The sequence below is a fragment of the Rhamphochromis sp. 'chilingali' genome (genome assembly GCF_963969265.1).
Source record: "Rhamphochromis sp. 'chilingali' genome assembly, chromosome: 11".
Classification (NCBI taxonomy): Eukaryota; Metazoa; Chordata; class Actinopteri; order Cichliformes; family Cichlidae; genus Rhamphochromis; species Rhamphochromis sp. 'chilingali'.
In genome coordinates this window covers 19,260,214-19,283,011 of record NC_137938.1, presented here as the reverse complement: position 1 = coordinate 19,283,011, position 22,798 = coordinate 19,260,214, and the positions used below count along the sequence as shown (strand labels likewise).

The following is a 22,798-nucleotide window of genomic DNA, read 5'->3' as shown; positions in this document are numbered from 1 at the left end:
GAATAGTGCAAAATTGTTTTGATCTCTCTGTTATTGCATGCCATTTAAACAGAGCATGTTAACTTGAAAATGGAAATTTCAGACTCTACTGTGTATTCATATGGCCTTTAACTGGAACTCAAACACATATTCAGCATTATCCTGTGTTCTTGCTGTGAGTGCACAGACATTTTTATGCCAGACAGTCATATGTATCGTATGTCCAATGAGAGCTTCCCTGCTCTCTCAGCTTTAATAGCACTCACCTGTAGAAGCACTGAAAACATTAGCAAATTGACATACAAAGCAGTTTTCCCCATGACGCAAAAGGTCAGAGAAACAACCCCTTTGTTGCACCCTGTGAACTTGTGCAATGCTGTCTGACCTTAATGAAATGCAGAAGATTTTTTGGTTTGTTACGAGCATTTCCCATTTTAATAAGACTGGGAAATATAGATAACTTACATTACTTTTGCTCAAATGTCATTAGAACTGTAGTGATTTCTGCTTGGCACCTATATTGAATTTGAGTGAGATTTTGCACAAATATGTAGATCTTTTATTAATTTCTCACATCATTTTCCAGTTATTTTATTATACTTTTTCTAACATTCCTTTTATTTTCCATTATTTTAAATGGATGTTTTCTTAATGGACTATTTATTTGGCCTTCAAAATATATCAGGAAGAAAGACGCGGGTTGTGATTTCATGTTCAGACTGCTTATCCTGTCCAAACCAGCACTTCAACACCTGAAGGTATTCTACATGAATACAAGTGTGAGAGAACCAAAAAACATACCTATATGAAAAGCTGGAACTGATACATCTTCGGATTACACAATATTTTTTCTTTGGATTTGACGATAACTAGGATAGGGGTGGGATACGCTCCAGCCCACCTACGGCCCTTAATTGGATAGGTGGAAGAGGATGGATGGGTGATTTTTATTCCTGAGAATAGAAACATTTCATGGCTAAAATTTCCCATTGAGAATAATTCTTGGTTACTGCATTAATTTCCATAATCTAATCCTGTCAATTAAAAAACAAGAAGATTTTGTTTGATGATTTGCAGCATTACCCATAATGCTTTAAGAGGACCAGAGATGTTAATGAAACAACTGCCCTGTAGAAATGGCTGCACAAAACCTGCACAGTGGACAAATTTCTATCCATTTGCAGTTTGTTGTTACACAAAGCGCTCATACAGTGATTGTGCTCTTCTGTAGCCATATTTCTTTTCTAAAGACCACTGTAGGATCTACAGGTATGCTCAGTTTTAGATAAATAACTGCAGTGCAAACCTCTGCCTGAGCTCTCCAGCACAGAGAGTCTCGAGGACAGACCCAGAAACAAATGTGCTGTTTGGAAAGATTGTGTAGGAAAGATTTAAGCATAAAGAGGGAAAACAAGGAGAGAGTGGGGAAATATCATGATGCAGCTGCGTGCAGGCAGGAAAGGGACCCAGAAGCAGACCTCACAGAGGCGAAAATTCAAAGTCAAAAAACAGCTTTATTGCTGGAAGGGAAAACGTTACAAAGAACTACACTTGAAATCATAACTAAACATACAGAGAGGCACACAGGGAAATGCAGCCATGAATGAGGGAGATCGCCACAACAAGCACAGGAAGAAACAGACGCTAAATACAAAAGGGATAACAAGGGAAGTGAGGACACATGAGAAACACAGCTGGCACGAATAACCATAACGAGACAGGGCAAGCAAGACTGAACAGAATGAACATGAAAACACTGGACTTTCACAATAAAACAGGAAACATGATGCAGGAGTGGAGGAGAGGCTGACGAGAGGGAGCGAGGGAACACGAGAGAGAGCAGAAGTGATGGGCTGGGGAAACTTGGATAAACATGGAATAAACCACAAGAAGGGGAAAGAAGACACAAGAACACACATAAACACAAACACAGAGGGAGACACAGAGGGCAAAGACACGAGGGGCGATTCAACAAACAAAACTAACAAAACTAAACAGAACAACCCAGGCCCTTACAGAATAATGCTTAGAAATAACAAGGAAGACTTAACATTACACAAAATGACAAAAAACAGAGAGACTAAAACCGCTCGGTCACCGACCCCGGACCGTGACAGGAAATTATGTGGAGAAGATAAAAGGCAGGAAGATTTAAAAAATACATTTTAGTGAGCCTGAATGTCAAATTAATTCAGTCAAAGTAATTCAAAAAGTTGCTGTGCAACCTGCCCACTCCACGCTGCCACCACCACCACATCAGGAATAGCAGTTTCAGGCCATACAGATGCAACGACCTCCCACTCCCATCTGCCTTTCAGTGTAGTAACACAAGAGGATTTGTTTAAAACAACAAACAAAAAAAACAGAAAAAGAAAGATAAGGACAACCAGATCTCTCTCTCTCATCCACACACACACACACACACACACACACACACAGCCCTACACTCACTTAATTAATTTTAGAGCCAAGAGATAATCGTATTTCACTAATGGATTCCTGTGTGCTTGCTTTTCTCTGCTATATCCGTGTGCCAGTGGGCATTAAAACGTACCATTTTGTTGTATCACATGTTTTTTCCCTGTTCTCCGTATCTCGCTTCCTTTCCAAGTTTTTGAGGTGCACCACACACACTTGCGCGCACACACACACAGACACGCGCGCACACACACAAACACACACAGTTCCAGGATTAGATCTTGCAGAGTCATTGCGAAACAAAAGCTGTACTGTACCGGGGGAAAGGGACCGCTGTAAAAGTGCCTCAGCAGTAGAGTCCTTACCAGAGTTGATAAACGAATGCATGACATTAATGCACCCTTTGGGCAATTGTTGCAACCCATCTCAGCGGAACAGTGCCGTATGTTTAATACTGTTGGGAGGTTTTATTCTCGTTCTTGCTGCCAGTTGTTTTGAGTGCCTGGGTAGAAATTAAAAAAGTGTACATTTGTGTATGCCCGGGGCGTAGAGTTCATCCAGATTTCGTGCAGAAAATAAATTCACATTAATTGCACATTTGCAAAACACCCTCCCCAATAGGTTTGGGGAACCTCTGCCAAATCCCACTCAAGATGATTCATCTTGTTTTCTGGCTTCTCTGAAAACGTTCAAATTATAGGTCTCGGTTAGAAAATGGAGTCATTCCCAAATTAAAGTTTATTAATAATTTGCTCAGGAGGCTTGTCATTTAGTGCCATCCCTTATAGCCTGTCATGATGTGCTGCATTTGATGAGTTAATTTCTCTGGATTCTCAGACTGTGCAGCCCCTTTTTTAGGCTATGTGTAATCAAAGGATAAGATTTAAAAAGAATGTAGATTAAAGCTGCTCCCAGTTTCCTCAAGATTACTTTACTTTTCATCATCCACCTACTGACTGCCACATAAAACACACACACACACACACATATACATGTATATATATAGAGAGAGAGGGGGAGAGAGCATGTGAGAGAGAGATTCATGGGGCAATTTCAAGCTTGAAGCACTTCACTTATGACTTTCTGCACCTGTGTCTGTACCAGCTGAAGCCCAGATGGGACTGTGCATTTTTGATGTGTGCAGTGGAAGATTTGTGTTTGCACATCATAAGTTTGTCCAGTGTCACCTACAGGGATTGAGAGACTAGATGATGACATCCAGCTCTGCCTCCTCTCTGGAGTCTTGCAGGAGAGAGATATCGCTGCTGCCCGAGGTTTTCACATCCTTCATAACTGCCTCAGTAAGCCTAATGGGGTTGTATTTCTGTGGAAAAGTTTAACGCCGGGGCAAAGCGTGCCGTTTAGCCTTGCCGCAGCCAGTGGGAGGCTTCGGCGGAGCCCCCCTGAAAAACATCTGCAGTGTAGAGATAACACTTGTCCTCCATGTTCGGGAGGAAAAACAGAGAGAGAGAGAGAGAGAGAGAGAGAGAGAGGGCACAGTGAAAGAGACTGAGGGCTGGTGAAGTGAGAGAGAGTGAGAGAGAGACAGGGGATTGCCCTGGCATGGCGAGAGTGGAAGTGATGTGGAGCATGTAGAGTGTTGTGTGGGTTGCAGGGTGGAGTGCATGCTGTGCTGTGGAGGAAACAATCCTTGTTCCTGCTCAGCCTCAGCAGCTGGTAGAAAAAAACTATGTCAGGAGTGAAGCTATAAGTTGTATGAAAACATGACTGCAAAGTCTAATTTAATAACGAGGCTGGATGCGCGGTGTGAGAGTGTGCAGAGTTGTTGGGTCCACTATGACCCATCGAAACAGTAATAATAGTTACAAAAAAAAGAGGAACAGAAACAGTTCTGGAGGACATTCGATGAACTTTTGTTGCTCTGTCATCTCTCTTAGACGGACAAAAAGCTAATTTCAGACACTTTCCTCCAAGTTGAACAAAGATGGGTAGAAATCACTTGCTAACAAATAGGTCACACAGTTGTACTGACGGGAGGCTGAGAGGCACAAACGTGGACGTACACACTAAAGATGGCACACTGCACAAGCTGCATCAATTATTGAAGGCCATGAAAAGGTCTGGGCTCTCGCTTGTCGACACGGCTATGGCAGTTGTCACGCCGCCTCTTAGCAGTCAGAAGGCAGACCCCACCCCCTCTCGCTTCATGCTACCTGGTTTTTGTGTACCCTGCTACTTCCCCTCCATCCAGCTCCCCATCCACCTCTACATAATACAAAGGAAAATCCCCACGCCTGTCTCCTCCTTGGCTCTGCCCCCCTCGTCCTTCCTTTCTCTCTCTGTCCCTGCCTCCTCTGTTCTCCGCCGCCACATCCCAAGGGCACTCCTTACCCCTCCCCTACTCAGACACTGCCTCTCCATCTGCCTCGGCAGCTCTTAGTAGCCAGTGACATCTTTTCACTTTTCATGTGTGTACTTTGATTGTTCCTGAATAATTCATGCTGCTCCTCACCCCTAGCTTTATTTTCCCTTTCCCCTGCACCTCCATGATTTTGGAGAATTTTTTCCAAGATCTGATGCCGCATTCCTTTTCCCACTGAACGCCTCATCTGTCGACACTGAGAACTAAATTAAAAACTACTGAGGCAATGTGACTTCCATTCCCGGTGGACACATATAACTTATAATGTCAGAATTCATCCCCTTTAAAAGTGAGGTCAAATTTCAACCGTTGTCAATAGATGGCGAATAGCCAATCAAAAATGATTAATTGTGTCCCATGTGGCGTGATGTCAGCAGCTCTCCACTGAATACAGATGCACAGTATAGTAATTGGTCTGCCCAGCAGAAGTCTCTTGTATCTGATATCTCCAAACAAATGTGTAAGGGTAGAAAGTACATGGAGAGATTTGCTGCTTTCACTGCCGTCTGTGGTACATTAACAGACCAACTGCAAATGGTAGTTGCAATACTCAAAATCGCTTCAATTTAAATCAGTTTAATTTATAACAACAAAACACAACAGCTGCCCCAACATGCTTTATATTATAAGGTAAAGACCCTAAAAAAATCCCATCAGATAACCCCCTATGAGCAAGAACTTTGTGAGAGTGGGAAGGAAAAACTCCCTTTTAACAGGAAGAAACCTCCAGCACAGGTGGAGCCATCTGCCACGACCGGCTGGGGGTGAGGGGATCTACACAATGATGTGTTTTTCATGCTTTGAAATTGATACCATCAAAGTCTGATTCTTCTAACGCCTTCAGTGTCAAATGTTTTGGAGCTTTAGAATTGCAGCAAGACACAAAGGGTTATTTGTCTTCTTCATGAATTTGCATTGACATCTTTTACCCCCTTTACTTCACTTTTTACATCAGATTTTAATGCATTTTGCACAGGCTAAATGATCAAAGAGAGTGGCATGCAGAGCTGAAAGATTAAAACAGCTCAGTTATGTTTTAATAATGTTTCCATGACACTAAAAGAGGAATAAATTACAACACAAACAGCCTGTCAGCCAAACTGTTATTTTAAACATTGATATATGCCCAATATTTCACACTGGGTTCATCTCTGATATCATATAAACAAGTCTGGAGGCTAAGAGAGTATTTTGAGTCTCTCTTTTCATCATGAGTGTCTATTGTACTTACACTTAGTAGTAAGATACCTGGAAAATTTCAAGGGCTAGTTTGTGCGAAAATGTTACACTGATGATGAAAAGAGAGACTCAAAATAGATACTTAGCCCCCAAAATGAGGATCAGCAGGCCTTTGTTTACCTTAAATTCATGTTGTGATTCATAGGATGTAAATGTGAGGATACAATTTCAGGAAACAGGAAGCACCTACAATCTGTGTGAGCATGATCCCCAAGTAGCATCCATAGGTGCGGTTAGTTTTCCGGCTGTTTTTGCAGTCAGTTCATGTCCACATCAAAGTAAGTGGAGATGAGATGCATTAAGTATTAGCGCGAATACCAGTAATCAGTTTGCTTGTTTGATTTAAATAGTTACCCCCCCCCCCCCCCCCCCCCCCCCTCTTATGCCTAAGCAAGAAAGTCCCAGAAATACATATTGTGTGCAGTGAGTCACAAAAATCTCCTCTTGTCTCTGTGCTCTCTTTGTAGATACTTCTTTTGTCTTTTTCACCAAGTAAATCTAGCTCATAATGTTCCCACTGCATTTCCCTGTGCCTGTTTTACACCGTGTACACAGATGGGTTGTGCTGGTTTTTCAGACAACTAAAGAGGATAAAGAAAATCAGGCGCTTCTTTGGCTGCAGTTAATTGTAAGATTCAGCCACATTATGTCATTCTTTTCTGAGCTCAGGGTCATTCAGTTGCCATGGCCAAGCTGTGCCAGTTAACAGCCAATACTTTTACAAGTTTAGGCTGTCAAATTGGATACTTCACATGCTTCTGATTCTGGCTTGGGGGAAAAAAAAACATAATGTGAGGGATCTATTTGTACAAATTGTCTCAATGATTAAATCATTTTCTCTTCAATTGGGGAGGTTGTGGAGACTTTATATCCAGAGGAAATGAGATAACACTAATATTTAATCTACTGCAGACTACACAGCCAGCACACATTATCTTACCAGAGTGGGCCAGTTTAAAAACACCAGAGTCAAAGCAAGACAGGACATGCCAGCCTGACAAGATCTCACTTATCATTAGTATGTTGTCATTTGATTTATGAAACTGTGCTTTATAGTTCCTGAACTAATTAAACCAGCCTACAGGTGACGGTATGACAATCGGATGAGTCAGATTCATAACTCATCATTTCCTTTGAAATACTCTGGGTGAGTACAACTGAAGGAAGTCATGTAAAGACAGACAGCTGCTGATCTTGATTAAAGTAAAATGGAAAGCTCATCAGGCGTGACCCAGAAGAAGAGAAAATTACATATTCAGCTACTGATTCAACAACAGTGAAGGATCATAAAAAAGGTGAAAACAGCAAAAGAATACTAGTCCACACAGTTAACAGTTAACATGTTTTATTGTTTATTCTATTATTGTGTTGTCTGTATTTATAATAATCGATAGTCATTAACAAGTAATTATTATATACTCTTTTTACATGTTTCATTTGGGTGCCAAAAAAAGTACAATACAAGGGAGACCTTCAGTTTATTGCTGCAGTATGTAGTGGAATCAATCAACAGGCAGTGACGAGAGAAAGCTAACTAACGATTAAGCCAACAATCATCGACCTGAGGAAGACAGAAAGTTGAAGCTAACATATGCTGACTCTTTTATGTGAGAAGGAACGTGAGATAGAGGCAGATTCTTAATGAAGAGAAGAGAGGCGAGAGAGAGAGCGTGCTAGAGATGCTTGAAATTCAGTAGGGAACCAGTTGCTACGGTAACAGGGAAGGTAACTGGCTCCTGTAGGTGGTGTTACCATGACAACCACCCTCAGTGGCCAAGTGATGCTGAGAGAGAGAATGTGGAGAAGAAGCCTAAAAAAAGTGTTTACGTGTTTGATGAGACAGATGAAGGGGACGTCAAGTGAGCGGAAGCTGATGTAAAATGTGGGAGAGCGACACCTTCCACGCTGCTGCAGGCTTTCATCCACTTCCCTGGGTTTGCTTTCTTTGTGTAAGCGGCCTGACGAGTCAGCACGAGCTGACCCAGCCTTAGCTGCTTGTCCTGCTGTTCATTAACAGAGCACCTGAACACTTTGAACAGCAGGCCAACCGTGCTGTATGAGAGACCTGGGAAGAGGAGGCTATTCCCTCAATATGCTTTTGCAGCTGCGGGGGTCACGCTAGCCGTGCTGGGCTCTTTTATCGGCACTCGTGAGCATTCTGACCTCTTACTGGGAGTTAAAAGACCAGTTTGTCCTCACTGTGGTGATACCACATGTCTCTGAATGAAAGCACAGAATCAACATGGTGTGAAGTAGGCTGTTTTATACATACTGTTACAATTATTGTGGCATACAGTATATTATCTTTTGTGTTGGGGTGTCCACTTTTAAAAAAATATACACTTTTGCTTTCCGTCATTGGTCACATCTCTAACTTAATATACATATATACTATATATACATATATAGTAATAATGATATTGATATATACATGCAGCACATACTACTCTTCCACACTTTGGGCTCGCGTAACCTATAGCACATAACCTCAAAGCCTCATTTGCATGAGGTGCATCTGCTAGACAGGCTCTCAGGGGAGCTGGCACAGTGATGAGAATTGTGCATGTGCATAAATAAAGAGACACAGGCAAAAAAGATGTATGAATGTTTTAACCTCTCATTTTCTAACCCTGCGCCTCTTTCTCCTTCTCCTTTATGCCGCCTATCTCTCAGTGCAGGATATTATTATTGCTTTACCATTATACAGCTACACTCAGCACACTACATATAGGCGAACTGCTTCAATTCACAATTTCCTAATGGCTTCTAAAAACATTCATCTTGAAACACGAATTGTGTTTTCTGCCACTGTTTAATGCTTTTCATGCAGTTTTATTCATTTTTTGCCATGCAAGCATCAGAAAATCTGTTTGCCCAAATTTTTTGCAATAAGTAAAAAACAGTTATGTGCAGCACTCACAACAAGGACAGATGACATGCAGATCCAATGGAGAATGCAGAGGAAGAAAGAATCCAGATCTGCTGCAAAGACAACAGAGTGAAAGACACAGAGGAATAAGCAAAAAGTGCAAGTAAAAGATAAGAAGCAGGCAAGAGGAAGACTCAGATCTTACTGATCCCAGCCGCCTGCTGCTTTGGATGGCACTATGGAAAGACAGCCTGTCCTTAAGTGGATCAATTATTGCAGTCTTTTAACCTAAACATGCCCTCATTTAGGCTTCGAGATTGCCCTAATCTACTTAAAAGATGCTCAAGGGCACGATGATGTTGCTTTAAGACTTCCAGCCTTGTCTCGCCTGCACAAATACAGGCAAGACTCGGCTGTAAAACTCAGCTATCGTCTACATGTATGTCATGTGTCTTAAACTGAAAACCGTCCTACCCCATAATATCCATGCTCAATTGACAATTTGGTTTCAGGGTGGATTGCCAGTTTTAGAAAGACAGTTTAAAGCATGCCCATCGCTGTGTTTTGATCCCAGCTTATCAGTCTTGCTTATGTGCTATTAGAACTAAAATGCAGTATTTAACTACAATGGAAAAAGATGTAACAATAGCTTGTTGTAATAGAAAACAGTTGTCTTAATAAGTCTGGTGTACAATACATTTTAGCAGTGCCAATAAACAATATTCTTTAAGGCACGAAAGTGTTTACTAATAGGAATTTGAATCACTGAGTCCCAGACATTACTCAAGCCTTTTGAATGTGTTTACAGCATAAATACAGATTTGGAAAGCTGCGTTGCATTGTGTCAATCTCAATCTGCCTAAGGAAAATCCACTATTCAGTGTCAATTGTGTTGACATTAGGATGATTCAGACAGACCTGCAGCGCTCAAATCTCTACTAAGCTGCTGATTCCTTCAATCCCCCGAGGTACTTCTTCAGCTTGAAATTGCATCTGCAGGCGCACAGTGTTTGGCATTAAAATCCTGGCATTCCCCTGTTGTTTTTGCTTGACTGTGAAGGAGGTTCAGCTGTGTTACATAACATCAGAAATTCATCACCGCTAAGACAAAACCATTTCAGCTTGGCTGTGCTAGAGGAACAGAATCTTGCAGGCACATAATGTTTCCGGACTCTCTCTTGTTTTTGGCTGGTTTTGTGAAACGTTATTACGCAGTTGTTTCCCTCCCACATATCTGCAGGAGGTGGTTGCATAGAAAGGCTTGTGAAAATGACCAGCGATGCTTTGTGTTTTTTGTGTTTTTTTTTTGTCTTTTCTGAAGAAAAAAAAAAACATGCACAGTGTGGCGTCATTATGGTGCGTGACTCAGATAAGGCATTTGTTGAAACGTGGGTGGAACTGAGAGGCACATTTGTATAGCTGCTCTATGCAACGCAAGTATCGCAATCACTCGTCTCAGTCTGAATATAGCTAAATACTGCCTTTCCATTGAAGTGGGGACACCACCCCAAATTTATTTTACCTCTGCGGGAGTTTTGTTTTGTGTTATATAGTCGACATTTCTTTTCACCAAGTTGTACAGCCGATAAGAAGGCTATGTAGGAAAACAAGCAAAACGCTTGCTGAAAATATAGCTGCGAGATTATGCATAAATGCATAATGGAAGGACAATAAAGGTGCCACTTTAAGGAGGTTAAGGATATTGTAGGACATTTAGATGGGATATTCATCTTGAAAAAGTAAAGTGAGTCCTTGTTTTTCTGGCTTGGTCTCGTGCTGCTATTGTATATGTGGGAGGTCTGTATCCAGTTAAATACGTGGAGGATGACAATGTGGCTTTTTACAGAAGACAAAATTCAAAATCTTTCCTATGGCCCAGTTGCAGAAGTCTGAAGCATGTGGGGTTTTCCCAGGGCTTTTCAGAGGGCTTAGGTGATGTCTGGGTCAGGGGTTGGTGGTTGGAATTTTATGGAGGAAAATTTTAACTTACCAACACTTTTTTTTGTGTTGTTTCTGACTTTGATTTGTGCCATGTTTTTGAGCTAAAGCTTGCAATATGTATTGTACTTACAAACAATATTCAATTTATTTCACTGACTAACATGCTTGAGATTTAATATTAAAAAGATGTTGAAATCCACGCCAGTTGAGCAATTAAAGCAATATTAATCTGAGAAGTAAAATTGGATGGATGCTAAGAATTTCTAGCTGGTGTAGCCTGTTATGTAACATAAACTCTTGGTATATGAAAAAAGGATGCTCTTATGCATTTGCATGGCTTATGTATATAGGCTTAGATAATATTTACAGGGCATCAGTTCAGTTTTTATGTATGTGCATAATCCTATGGACTGCCTCTGCTGGTAACCTAATTCATTTTGTGTAAGGCACTCCGTGAAACACATACGCTTTGGAAACTAACAATGGCAGGGAAGATCCTTGAGTGCTGGTTGGATATAGGCTATCGTCTTTTATTAAACATCTTTGCTTCTAAATAACCTCAGTCATAAAATGACATGCGCTGCCAGCCTCGAGCTCTGTGGAGTGTCTTGCAGTGATGCCAGCTGACGTGTCCTGTATTTTTAAGCTATACTTGAAATTAAATCAAATATTGGGAGCTGACTTTGGCTGCTGTTCCAGACCTAGATGAACCCTGGTGATTATAGGGCCATCTGCTCCCAGTGTGCCCAGCTGGAGGCTGGACCACTGTAATCTGAACTGATGTAGCCTGTGATGTTTGCACATCTCTAAAACCAAAAGCCTCTCTCATAATTTTTTTTCTTATATCGAAATAAAGCATTCAGTTTATTATCCCATAAGTAACATTGCAGCAATGTGTGGTTTACAGTAGGAAGCTAAAGGAAAAAAACACAATGCAATATGTTCCGCTCTGCCCATCAGTCTCCTCTGAATTGAAAATTAATGGCTTCAATTAGCCATTAGCTAGAGATGTATAATAATGAGTCAATATGCAGAGCTAACCTGCTTTATCCCCCGTTGTCCCTTTTGCATCATGAGAGTCTGGCTTACCCTCTTATAACTACATGCAACACCAGGAAGAGGCCTGATGGAGCCTATGAATAATTAAGCAACATGATTACAATGATGAATGCCCCTAAATCTATCTGGCCATTTAGCACTAGTCTAGGGAGGGAGGCCAAACAGCGGAGTGTCACGCATTGTGTGAAAGCTGTTAGGGAGGGAGAGGGGAGACAAAAGGGACATCAGGAAGAGGGAGGTGGATCAGCCTGTAGAGGAGGCAGAGGAAGAGAGGGGGAAAAAAAGGAAAATGGAGAAAGAGTGAGTGAAGGAGGGGCTCAGAAGCAGGAAGACACCCACTATTAAGCCATCTGTGCTGCAGAAAAGCACAAAGACGAGGGCCTGTGCGTGTGTGTGTGTGTGTGTGTGTGTGTATTTCATAAATGTATGGGTTACTCATGTAAGGCTTATTCACACGGGGTGTGGGCGAGTCCTCCACACGAGTTATTGGTTGTTGGATGGTGTTACACTAATCAAGAGCGATCCTAGCTAATCAGGCTTTTCACATAGTTTGCCTAAAGTTTGGTACCTTTTATGTATCCTGACATAATCAAATCTTCAATGACTTAAAGTTGTATTGACAGCAAATATGTATTGTGCAAGTTTTGCTGCCTGGAACTTTTACAAAAGCTAAGATGATGCCAGAACTGCTAATATAGGTCCATAATCATTTACTAACTACCTGTTAAATCATTTTTATGGCACATATTTAGCGCTTACATTTCTTTATTAAGTGATACATGTTTCTTTTTATTATTTACATTTTGTCATTTGTGACGTTTAAATAGATTGACCAATATCCCACTGATGTCATTATCAAGGTGTCGTCACAAGATACTATAATAGAGATTGCAGCATAGTAGAAGAGAATTAGTAAGGACGAGCTCCTCAGGGCTCTGATGTCTGTAGTTAATTATCAGTAGTTAACTAAACTCTCAGTATATCCCAGAGAGAGTTGATTTACACATACACAACAACGCATGATAACCACACATGTACATGCACATTGTGTACCTCTAATAACTGAGAGGAGTTATTGAATAAATAAACTACAGTCACACAAAACATGGTGACATGAAAGCAGTAATAAATGTAAAAGTGAGTTTTGATATCAAAGCAAAGTTCTTCCCAGCTCTTCAGCATTCGAATTACTACGACCAGTTGGGTTGGTTCTTCAAACTACAGTCTAACAGCGGCTTGTAGAAAGTGATAAATGATGGGTGGGCTTCTCCCCTCTGTCTCTTCTGCTCTGGCTTGCCTGCAAAGGCCAGGGAATTGCATCATTACAGAGGATGAAGTCATCCTGCAACATAAGGGTGGAACAGGTGCTGAAAATTTAATTAGAGAAGGATGGGAGATGCTGGTGGAACATGTAAATACACTGCCCAAACTCACCCCCGACAGACAACTCAGTTTATGTTTATGTTCAGCATACACCAGATCATATCTGTTATTTTGTGCTCATAACATAATTTCCTCTACTGGAAAGGCATCTGCTAAAGTGTAATCACACATTATTATATCCGAGCAAAATTTTCCACTGCGTCTGGTCCAAGTGGATGTGCACTCGTCTCTCTGGGAGCTTTTAGTTTTTCTTGTGATGCTTTTTTTTGCTGTGGAGGTACACCCGTGATTACAAAGTGGCACAGTCAGTATGCAGTGCATATGGAGAAGGAGAGCAGAGGAATAATAATAAAATACCAAGAGAGCTAACATAGGCAAAGAATACGGGGAAAAGGCAGAAAGCCAATCGACGTTTCCTGGCTTTATATCACCAGGTTGTTATTAATGATGCAGCATCCCCTGCAGTGGGGAGCTGTCAGGTTTCTGGGCTGTCGGCCTGTTCAGCCTCATCAGCACAAGGACATGATATGTGGAGCTCAGGATGTTTGAACAGCACTTCCTCGACAACTTGTGAACCCCTCACTCTCCCCCGCATGCTTGCAGACTGTACTGTACGGAGATGCTTCAGTACACCACGGCATTTTCTCCCCGAGACATGGCGGGCGGCTCTGCAACCTGTCTGTTACTGGAGAAGTGTCACTGTTGACAGATTGTGATGCATTATTGGGAAGCCAGCTGGATCGCTGCGTTCAGAGTGTTCATGGTCACAATACAACAGGGGTAGCACTCTGAAGTCTAATTGGCTTTAAAAGGGGAATAACATACCAGGAACGCACTAAAAAATCTTGTACTGCATGTTGGGAATTATAGCCATAATTTGTAGGCATAAAACATTGATGGAAATGCTTAATCAAAGCACAAGAGTGTGATTAATTAATTGTAGCAAAAGCTATTTTTAACTGAATGAAAGCCTGATCCTTCACATTGTCTATTTAAGTGATATAGCCAGTGAGTACAGCATTTTGATGAAAACACTTAGTGTTTGAATATTTGAAAACATTACTTACCTACTTCAGTTAAATTACAGTTAAAAACTCTTTAAAGCTCATTTGAATTTTTAAAAATAATGCCTTTTAATACTAAGACATGGCTGAAGTCTACCAGCTCTGTAAGCTTCTACAGAAACACAGCAGTGCTTAGTGGTGAACTCTACTCACAACTTTGACAATGGGTATGTGTGAGTTCTGGACATGTTTAACGTTTAGCCCGAACATGTCAGCAGAAGAAGAGTCACGTGATCATCAAAGCCTCTTTAATCTAGAGAACAGTGCTCTCAGCAGAAGCTCTGTTGCGTGTGCGTTGGTATGCCCATGACCCTGGATTACGTGGCTAACAAAATGGATGAATGTTAGCATGCATCTTTTCCCGGAACCTGTCAAGAAAGTGTTGTGCAACTGAAATTCACAAGGCAGATTTTGCACTTGCTTAAGTTACCAATTTCATTTTTTGGTAAGGTCAAATCAATTCAAAGTGCTTCAAGTGCTGCTGAATTTCACTCAATTTTTCCACCAGATGACCCTATAGTAAGAATACTACATATTAAACACTAGAAACATAGTTCTGTTCTTAAATATTAAGTATAATTAGGCCAAGTATAAATATGTGGTTGATGGATGGATGTTGATGGCATAAAAATAATTTCCTTTAAAACTTTACAGCTTACTGAATTTGGCCCACAATGAAGTTCCAAACAAATTGAAAACCTTTCACTATCAAATGGCCAGCCACTGCAGCTGTTCTCACACTCAAATATAAACTTTCTTCCATATCTCACATGCTTGGTGTCATGGTTCCTGGGCCTTTGACCCAGTGTTTTCAATTTCTTCTTGTTTTGTTTATTTTCCACATGTCTATGTTTCCTGTTTCACCACGCCAGCTTTCTGTCTGTGCGCATCATGTCTAGTTCTACCTCCTATGTCTTATTAGTCAGATTATGTTCAGCTGTGTACTGACCGGTCATTAGCCTGTGTATTTAAATCCTTAGTTTCCTCCAGTTCATTGTCTTGTCATCGTCGATCCCGCATGTGTGTTCCAGTTCAGTAATTCAACCAGTCTTTCCGGTCAATCAGCTATACTTCTCATGTTGTGTTCATCCGTTCATCACAATAAACACCAGCCTTAACCAACCCGTGGGTGTTGCATTTGGGTCCTCTCTTCCTCACATCCACACAGCGACGCCTGACACTCGGCAGGTGAAACTACAGGCTGCTGCAAGCTTCAACAGGTTCAAGCAAGCCACATCAGCTTTCAGCAGTCAGTTTCTCTATGAACTGCCCATTCTAGTCTCGAGTCAGAATGCTATTTACGTGAACAAGTGAACAACATGTGCGCTCAAGTATGGCTGCATGGTAGTATATATGTCAGGATTCGTTTCTGCCATAGCAATAAAGTTGCATTATGAGCACATAAATAAAGCAAATGAACGTCCCATGTTTTCCAAATATGGACACTCAGCAGCAATATTCACTGCAGTTAAAGACTGTGTTGAACTGGGGTATGACACATAAGAGCTGCCACGATCAGATTCATAGACAGCCTCGGCAAATGTATTTCTGAGATTGTTAAGTATTGAATTAAGTGATTTTCCATTTCCATTTCTTTAAAAAAAAAAAAAAGTGGAATACCATAAAATATATTTATGCCCCCCAACTAATGCTTCTTAAAAGCATTTTTACCATTTTGGAAAGAATAAATAGATGTGATGCATGTTGATGACAGTTCCTGTTATTGCTGTAATAATACAATGGCACAAAAACAGTGAAACAAAGACATTACGTGGTATTCACGCAGCAGGGTAAAATGGGCCTCGTAGCTTATGTGATTTCAGCCGCTGATTGATGTTTATGTGATGTTGTTGATGATTATAGTGGTGAAAAGAATGTGGAGAAGAAGAATGCTTCTACTTGTCGCTTTCAACAATTAAGGCTTCTGCTTCTTTGTGGAGCAGCAGACCAGAAGTGTACACACTGTAGATCGTACAGTTGTATTGGTTATAAGGGAATGTCTAATCTAGTCCTGCATCTGACTAGAGATTGGAAGTGCAGACTTGTGAGGCTCGAGGTCAGGGCCTCAGGCTCCTGATGGACTGCTATTGATTGGGGGAACGTGGCGATACAGTTGCAGTCGCTGAGCATTGATTTTCTGCAAGTGCAGTAGTGGAGAGCAGACAGAATGAGAGAGCTGGACCAGAGGGAGCTGCCAGGTTATCTTCTCAAATATCCGGAAGGTTTTTTTTTTCTTTCTTTCTTTTTCGTTGTGGCACTGACCTTCCCTGACTCAAAGAGATATATCTATTTAGACATTAGCTCAGCAGCTCCTCTAGACAGATTGTTTCAGCAACTTCAGCAGTCTTCCCCTCTGCTTATCTTACAGTACACTTAACCAATTAAACGATCCAATTCAGCTCTGTCAGTAACAAGCAACAGTTGGTTTTTAAGCAGGTATAATATTTAATAATGTTGAGCTGCAATAAAAGAGTTTTAACCTAAACATGTTATACTACTGAATATAATTCTGTTCACATAACCAACTATCCAGCTAGAATTGCAGGGGGTTGGAGCCTATCCAAGCTGCTATCAGGGGAGAGCTTTGATAGACTCCAGAGAGGCTGTCAGTCCATCGCAGGGCTCATACATTGGTGGGACAGACCATTCCCATCCACAATTACAGCAAATTTAGAATAATCAGTTACCCTAACAAGAAAGTCTTTGACATGTGGGAGTAAATCACCCAGAGACAAACCACTCATGACTTTCATGCTTAGTCCTAGCTGACCATCAGATGTAAACACAGAGCCCTGTTGCTGTTAGTTGATGGTTTAAACCCATATTTGGATGCAGATAGTACCAGTTCTCATGTGTTTAAACTGTGTGGAATCGTGTTGCCTTTCTTTTTAAATTTTGCACATATTTTAAATTCCAAAAAGCTCCTGCGTTCAATCATCTCTTCTTTTAAGAGGAGTTATATCTTTTCTCTTGTGTGACATTGAATTTAATATGCTAAACAATTCAAGGCCTTCTTTAGTTTATTATTTGTTTCATAGCTTTTGGTTGATAGCAGCTCTGGACTTCCGGCAGGCCAACTAGTTTAGTGTTGTTGTGTTGCCATCAAGCAACATGCACTATATGGTCATCAAACTCATCAATACTCTGCTGGCTCAATAACTGCAGAGTTAAACAAACCACCTCTTGCATTAATATCAGCACAAAAACTGTGCTCTGGAGTTTTTTGTTTTGACACAATCCTTTGCGTTACGCAGTGACTTTCACCAGAAAATCATCTCCGTTTCCAGTGCAGTTTAAGACAGTCGTTAAATGACAGTTTTCCACAGCATCACATCTCTTTTGGGGTTGTGTAAATCAAGACGTTTCGAAATTTGGAACCCCTGCCTTTTAAGCAGCCATTGTTTCCATTTGTTTATCTTCGCTACCGTTATTAACTGGTTGTGACTTGCAGGTACCCGAAACTTGTTTGATGGGTAAATTATCCCAATGAATATGTCAGCAAGTGCTGACAGCTAAAAACGCTAGAACGTCATTCTTTCAGAGAGTCAGTTTTGCAGCATTGAAAAAAAAAAAAAAGCTAATCAGGGAGAAAGTACTTTTATGAAATGACTATAGAAAATTACAGACTTTAAATCACAACTGCCACTTATGAGCATTATGTTAACAGCCTATGACCCTGGAAGTAGTTTAGATTTTAGAAAGAGATACTTGTGCTGATTGTGTCATCTCAGGCATATCTCTCTAAGAGATATTCATATAATGTAAATGAATAAACATAAATCAATTTCTAAAGAGGTCTATAAAGTCATTCACAAATCTTAAAAAAAAACTGCTCTGGGAAATGGGGAGCGGTAATGAAAAGTAGATGCGTAATTTGTTAGAAATCTGCTAAGACATGCAGAAACACAAACCCTGCCCAGCATAATTATAATGCACAGACTGCTCAGGGCTTATTATATTTATTGTACATTTACTCAGAGAGGTTTATATATTTATTTTACCCAGTATGAATTTTAATTAGGACTTCAAACACTTTAGCTCCATTTGGCCAAAGCAGGGCTTTCCTTTGATCAGGCGTCACTCTCCCATATTTTTTCTCCTCTATTTCTTCCCTTTGGGCAACTTCCTTCTAATTGGCTCAGCGTCGCTCATCTTGTCTGTCGTCAGTGGGCCTGTCTCTCTCTCTGTCAGCACAGATGAAAGCATATGAGCTGTATACAGACTCTGGGGTGTGGGATCCCTTTTTTGTGGAGTTTCGTGGTTAGACAATAAATAACATTGCATGTTGTCTCTGTGAATGTTCAATTGTTACTAAGAAACCTGCATCCTTTTACTTTACATGGCCTGCAGGAGTCTTTGAATATGTTCTGTAAATGTGTCGTTTTCTCCAGCAGACATGATTCAGGGATCCAGCTGAACATGAAGCATACACTGTATTTCTTCACTTTTACTTTAAGGCTCCCTTCACTTATGTTTTCTTAAAAAGAAGTCTGTGTTTGTTCATTTTTAGACCCTTTTCCTCTCTCCCTAAACCCTCCTCTTCTTTATTTCTCCCTGGACTCTCTCTGTGTCTGTCCTGTGTGTTAATGTAGTGAAGTGGTGCATCGGTCAATGAGCTTGTATTAACACCTGACTCCCAGCCCTAGCTGCTGTTTGTTCCTCTACTGGGGTCCCATGGGCCCTCCCCACAGGCAGAGGCAACATATCCCACAATCAATAGCAACATCCTAGAAGGCCACAGATGAGGGGAAGGAGAAGAGAGAGGGGAAGCAGTCTTTTACGTGCTCTTGTATGGGGTTTGTTTTTTTGTTTTTTTTGTAACAGACCCCCCACCTTCTTCTACCAGCCCTTCCTTGTTTCCTCAGATGTCAGTGGTGTCAGCAGACAGGGAGCACTGGCCCACCATCTCACAGTTGGGCATTTAATTTGTTCCTTCATTTATTTTGGGGCATTTCAAGAGTGACGGTTCTATGGTTCTATCTTTTCTGAATTTTAGGTTTTCTCGTAAAGCGAGCGGTGTGCAGACTTCTACATTAGTCTCTTCTCACTTCCTCCACATTTTCCCCTTTCTCTTTCGATCTCTCGCTCACTCTGTCTTGCACTCAGACTTACACTCTTGGTCTATAATGTCGGAGAGTGCTAGAGTGCATTTAGGAATTATCTGTGGTCTCTCCACCATGGATCAGCTTCAGACAGAATATTCTCAGCTTCTGTGTTTATATTAACTCCTCATCTGTCTTGCCCCCGCCCCTCCCCTTTTGCTTTCTAGGCTTTGGCCATGGCTGAGGTGAACAGGCCAGTCCCCCAGGTGGCCGAGCCGCAGATTGCCATGTTCTGTGGCCGTCAGCTCCTGCACATGAACACACAGACTGGCCAGTGGGAACCGGATCCTCAGGGCCGCCAGAGCTGCTTCAGAAAGACCAGCCAAATGCTGTCCTACTGTCAGGAGGTAGGAAGCAAAACTTTGCAGGGGGATTGAAATTCAGCGAATGGAAACTAAACAGCTCTGATGAAGACCAGACTAGAACAGCAGCATTATGAAATTGCTGGTTTAGGAATACTATTTCATGATCTCAGCAAAAATGAATAAATAAATAAAAAACAAACTGTATAAAACAAAGGGAGTCAAGTAAAATTTCACATTCTTTTTCTCTAATTTGATTTGTCTAACACATGTCCTATCAAACCTATATATTCACAAATATATAGTGGAGTGATGGCGGTCTGTTGGAATATTACAATATTTCACCTGGCCAACCATCTACCTTTCTGTCCTCTTGTTACCTGCTACTGTATGCGTACTCTTTAGCATCTGCTGTAAAGTTATTAGTGGTACACATGCTCTCCACACACTCCTTAGGCTGACATTATGATAGAAAAGGCAGCCAGGCACCATCTGGAGGCCAAAGCAGATGCAGCAGCTACAGACAGCAGCAGCCATGAGCTTGAATGGACAGTAATCCGATTAGCTGACATATTATGCATTTGAAATGGCTTTTACACAAAGCCCTCGTTTTCCTTGATATTTGTGAGGAAAGCATTTTAGTGTGTATTCAGACTGCAGGCTACAGCCATATTTCTTTCGCTTATTAAATCTCATTATGTGCTTGTGCTTCAAATCATTGGCCTAAATTGAAAATGGAAATAGTCCAGTGTCAAATTAGAAATATTAAAAGACAAGAATGGCCATTGAAATTATTATATCTAATGTGGCTTTAGACTAATGCCCCTACACGGCTCCATGAAGTTAATATATATATATATATATATATATATATATATATATATATATATATATATATATATATATATATATATATATATATGTATATACATACACACACGTATATATATAGCATGGCTCTCCCTTGTTAGTCTTCTCCCCACTGATACTGCTCTCCCTCCTCTTCTTCCCTGATCCTGCTGCTTCTGCTCTGCCCCAAATTTACCAATTTTACCCCTATCTGCTCTTCCTTTTGTCTTAATTCCCTCTGTTTTGCCCATCTACCTATTTGTTTCTGTGTCTCCGTTATCTCTGCATGTACCTATACATTCAGATGTACCCAGGGCTCTCAATATCCCATATAGAGGAGTCCAAAAGACCAGTCACCATCCCTGCCTGGTGTAAGAAAGGTTGGGGGCACTGCCAGACACACCCGTTCATAGTCCTGCCCTACCGCTGCCTGGGTAAGAACAACACAAATCACTCTAACACAATAACAAAAATAACCAATTGATGTATTTTTTAAACAATGGAGTATATTTCACATATTCCTATGATGATTGTGCTTCATGTTTGGTTGTGTTGGGTTTTTTTTCTAATTAGCTTTTAATGTGCAATTTAAAAGCTAATTGTCTAAATTAAACTGTGAAGGCTGTGATCCTGATTAGTTTTGTTTTGTTTTATTCTGGGTAAAAAAAAATAATAATAAGTGAATGTGTCCACACATATGTAACTAATACACAAGACAACAAGATAAACACAGCATGTTTAATTTATAGGTCAAATACCAGCATTTTCATGTCTCCCATCACTTCACGTTTGTAAATGCATTACTATTAGAAGTGTAGTTAGGCAGCACTTAAAAACTGGACTGTGAGGCAGAAAAGACTTGCAGATAAACAGGTTAAGCATGCTATTGGCCACTAGGTGGCCAAATAGGCTAACGATGGATGAGTGACTAAATGAAATGTAATGAACAGTAAGTCAGTCTGGATTAATTAAAAACTTACATGTTCATGCATCTTACTGTGAAACCTGCTATAGCTTGTTTGATATCTACAGCAGTGCCTTTCATATGGGTTTTTCCTCATGCATGAGCTTAAATGAAGAGTAATGATAACAGTAAGAGATTAAAAGGAAACAGGGGTGTAGACTGTGTAAACTGTTCATTTCTGCTCGGTTTATTAAGAAAGGCTGTTAATATTCTGCATTTATGATCTCTGAAATAAATATTTTACATTCATTTTAAGCAAAGTACATTTTTTCTGTGTTCTTGATTTGCTACTGTAACTGCATTTTATCTGTCTAACGTGGTCGCTCATTATACATTTATGCTCTTTCGGTTGTTACTGGTGCACCGGTCTTCATTTAAGACTTCCAATTCACTGTCCTTCCTCTGATCTGTGTAATCTATGCAACGCACATCTGGTGTTCACGCACACAAGGCATCATGATAAGGTTCATCGGACTTGATACAAAAGAAAAGAAAATACCTGATTTAAATATAGCTGATCACAGCCTTGTGGTCATCTACTCTTGCACCTCTGGACCACCACACGCAACTCCTTGTTCTGTAGATTTGTACACCCCACCATGAAAAAAAATGATGTGAGACGATGGTCCTGATTGGGCTTTTGAGCTTTTGACATAATGCACCACCTTTGGGCTTAGAAACTTAGAGACTTTTCAGCTGAAAACTGTTGTTTCGTCTCTTGATCGTAGACCAAAACCATGCTCTCATCAATAGTGATGGCGTACATAAGTATGAGTAACTGCTCATACTTACATACATTATGTTTTGGGGGTTTTTAAAAAAACATTTTTTTTATTAGGTGGAGTCCCTAAACTTTGTGTACACGCTTGCATTTACTGTCTGCTATAGCCTGTCCGTGTTTGATATGTATTGATAAATCTATTCAAATAAGAATCTCAACTGTTATCATAGTCCTACTGCTTGACATACCTTTTTTTCTCTCCTGCTGCAGAGGGCGAGTACGTAAGAGAGGCCTTGCTCGTGCCCGACCGATGCCGTTTTCTCCACAAGGAGCAGATGGATGTCTGCGAGAGTTTCTTGTACTGGCACAACATTGCTAAGGAGGTGTGGAACAGACTACTGTAGACCAATTTAAAAATTGCACAATGAAGACATGAGAGGTCAATCATTTTAAAGAAGATGAGAAATCTTTATGTGACTGACACATTCTGTAATCATTCAGCCGGCACACAATTAAAAACACTAA

General features: G+C 40.7%; 1 protein-coding gene across 5 annotated transcripts in view; it reads left to right on the top strand.

Moving 5' to 3' along the window:
- The window catches only part of aplp1 (amyloid beta (A4) precursor-like protein 1), a 34,481-nt gene that overhangs the window by 1,725 nt on the left and 9,958 nt on the right, over nt 1-22,798 (top strand). For all 5 annotated transcript variants that reach the window (XM_080896619.1, XM_080896618.1, XM_080896617.1 and 2 more), the window contains exons 2-4: nt 19,605-19,784; nt 20,893-21,022; nt 22,544-22,656. In XM_080896619.1, the coding sequence (XP_080752745.1) occupies nt 19,605-19,784; nt 20,893-21,022; nt 22,544-22,656 (423 nt within the window). The remainder of the gene's footprint in view (nt 1-19,604; nt 19,785-20,892; nt 21,023-22,543; nt 22,657-22,798) is intronic.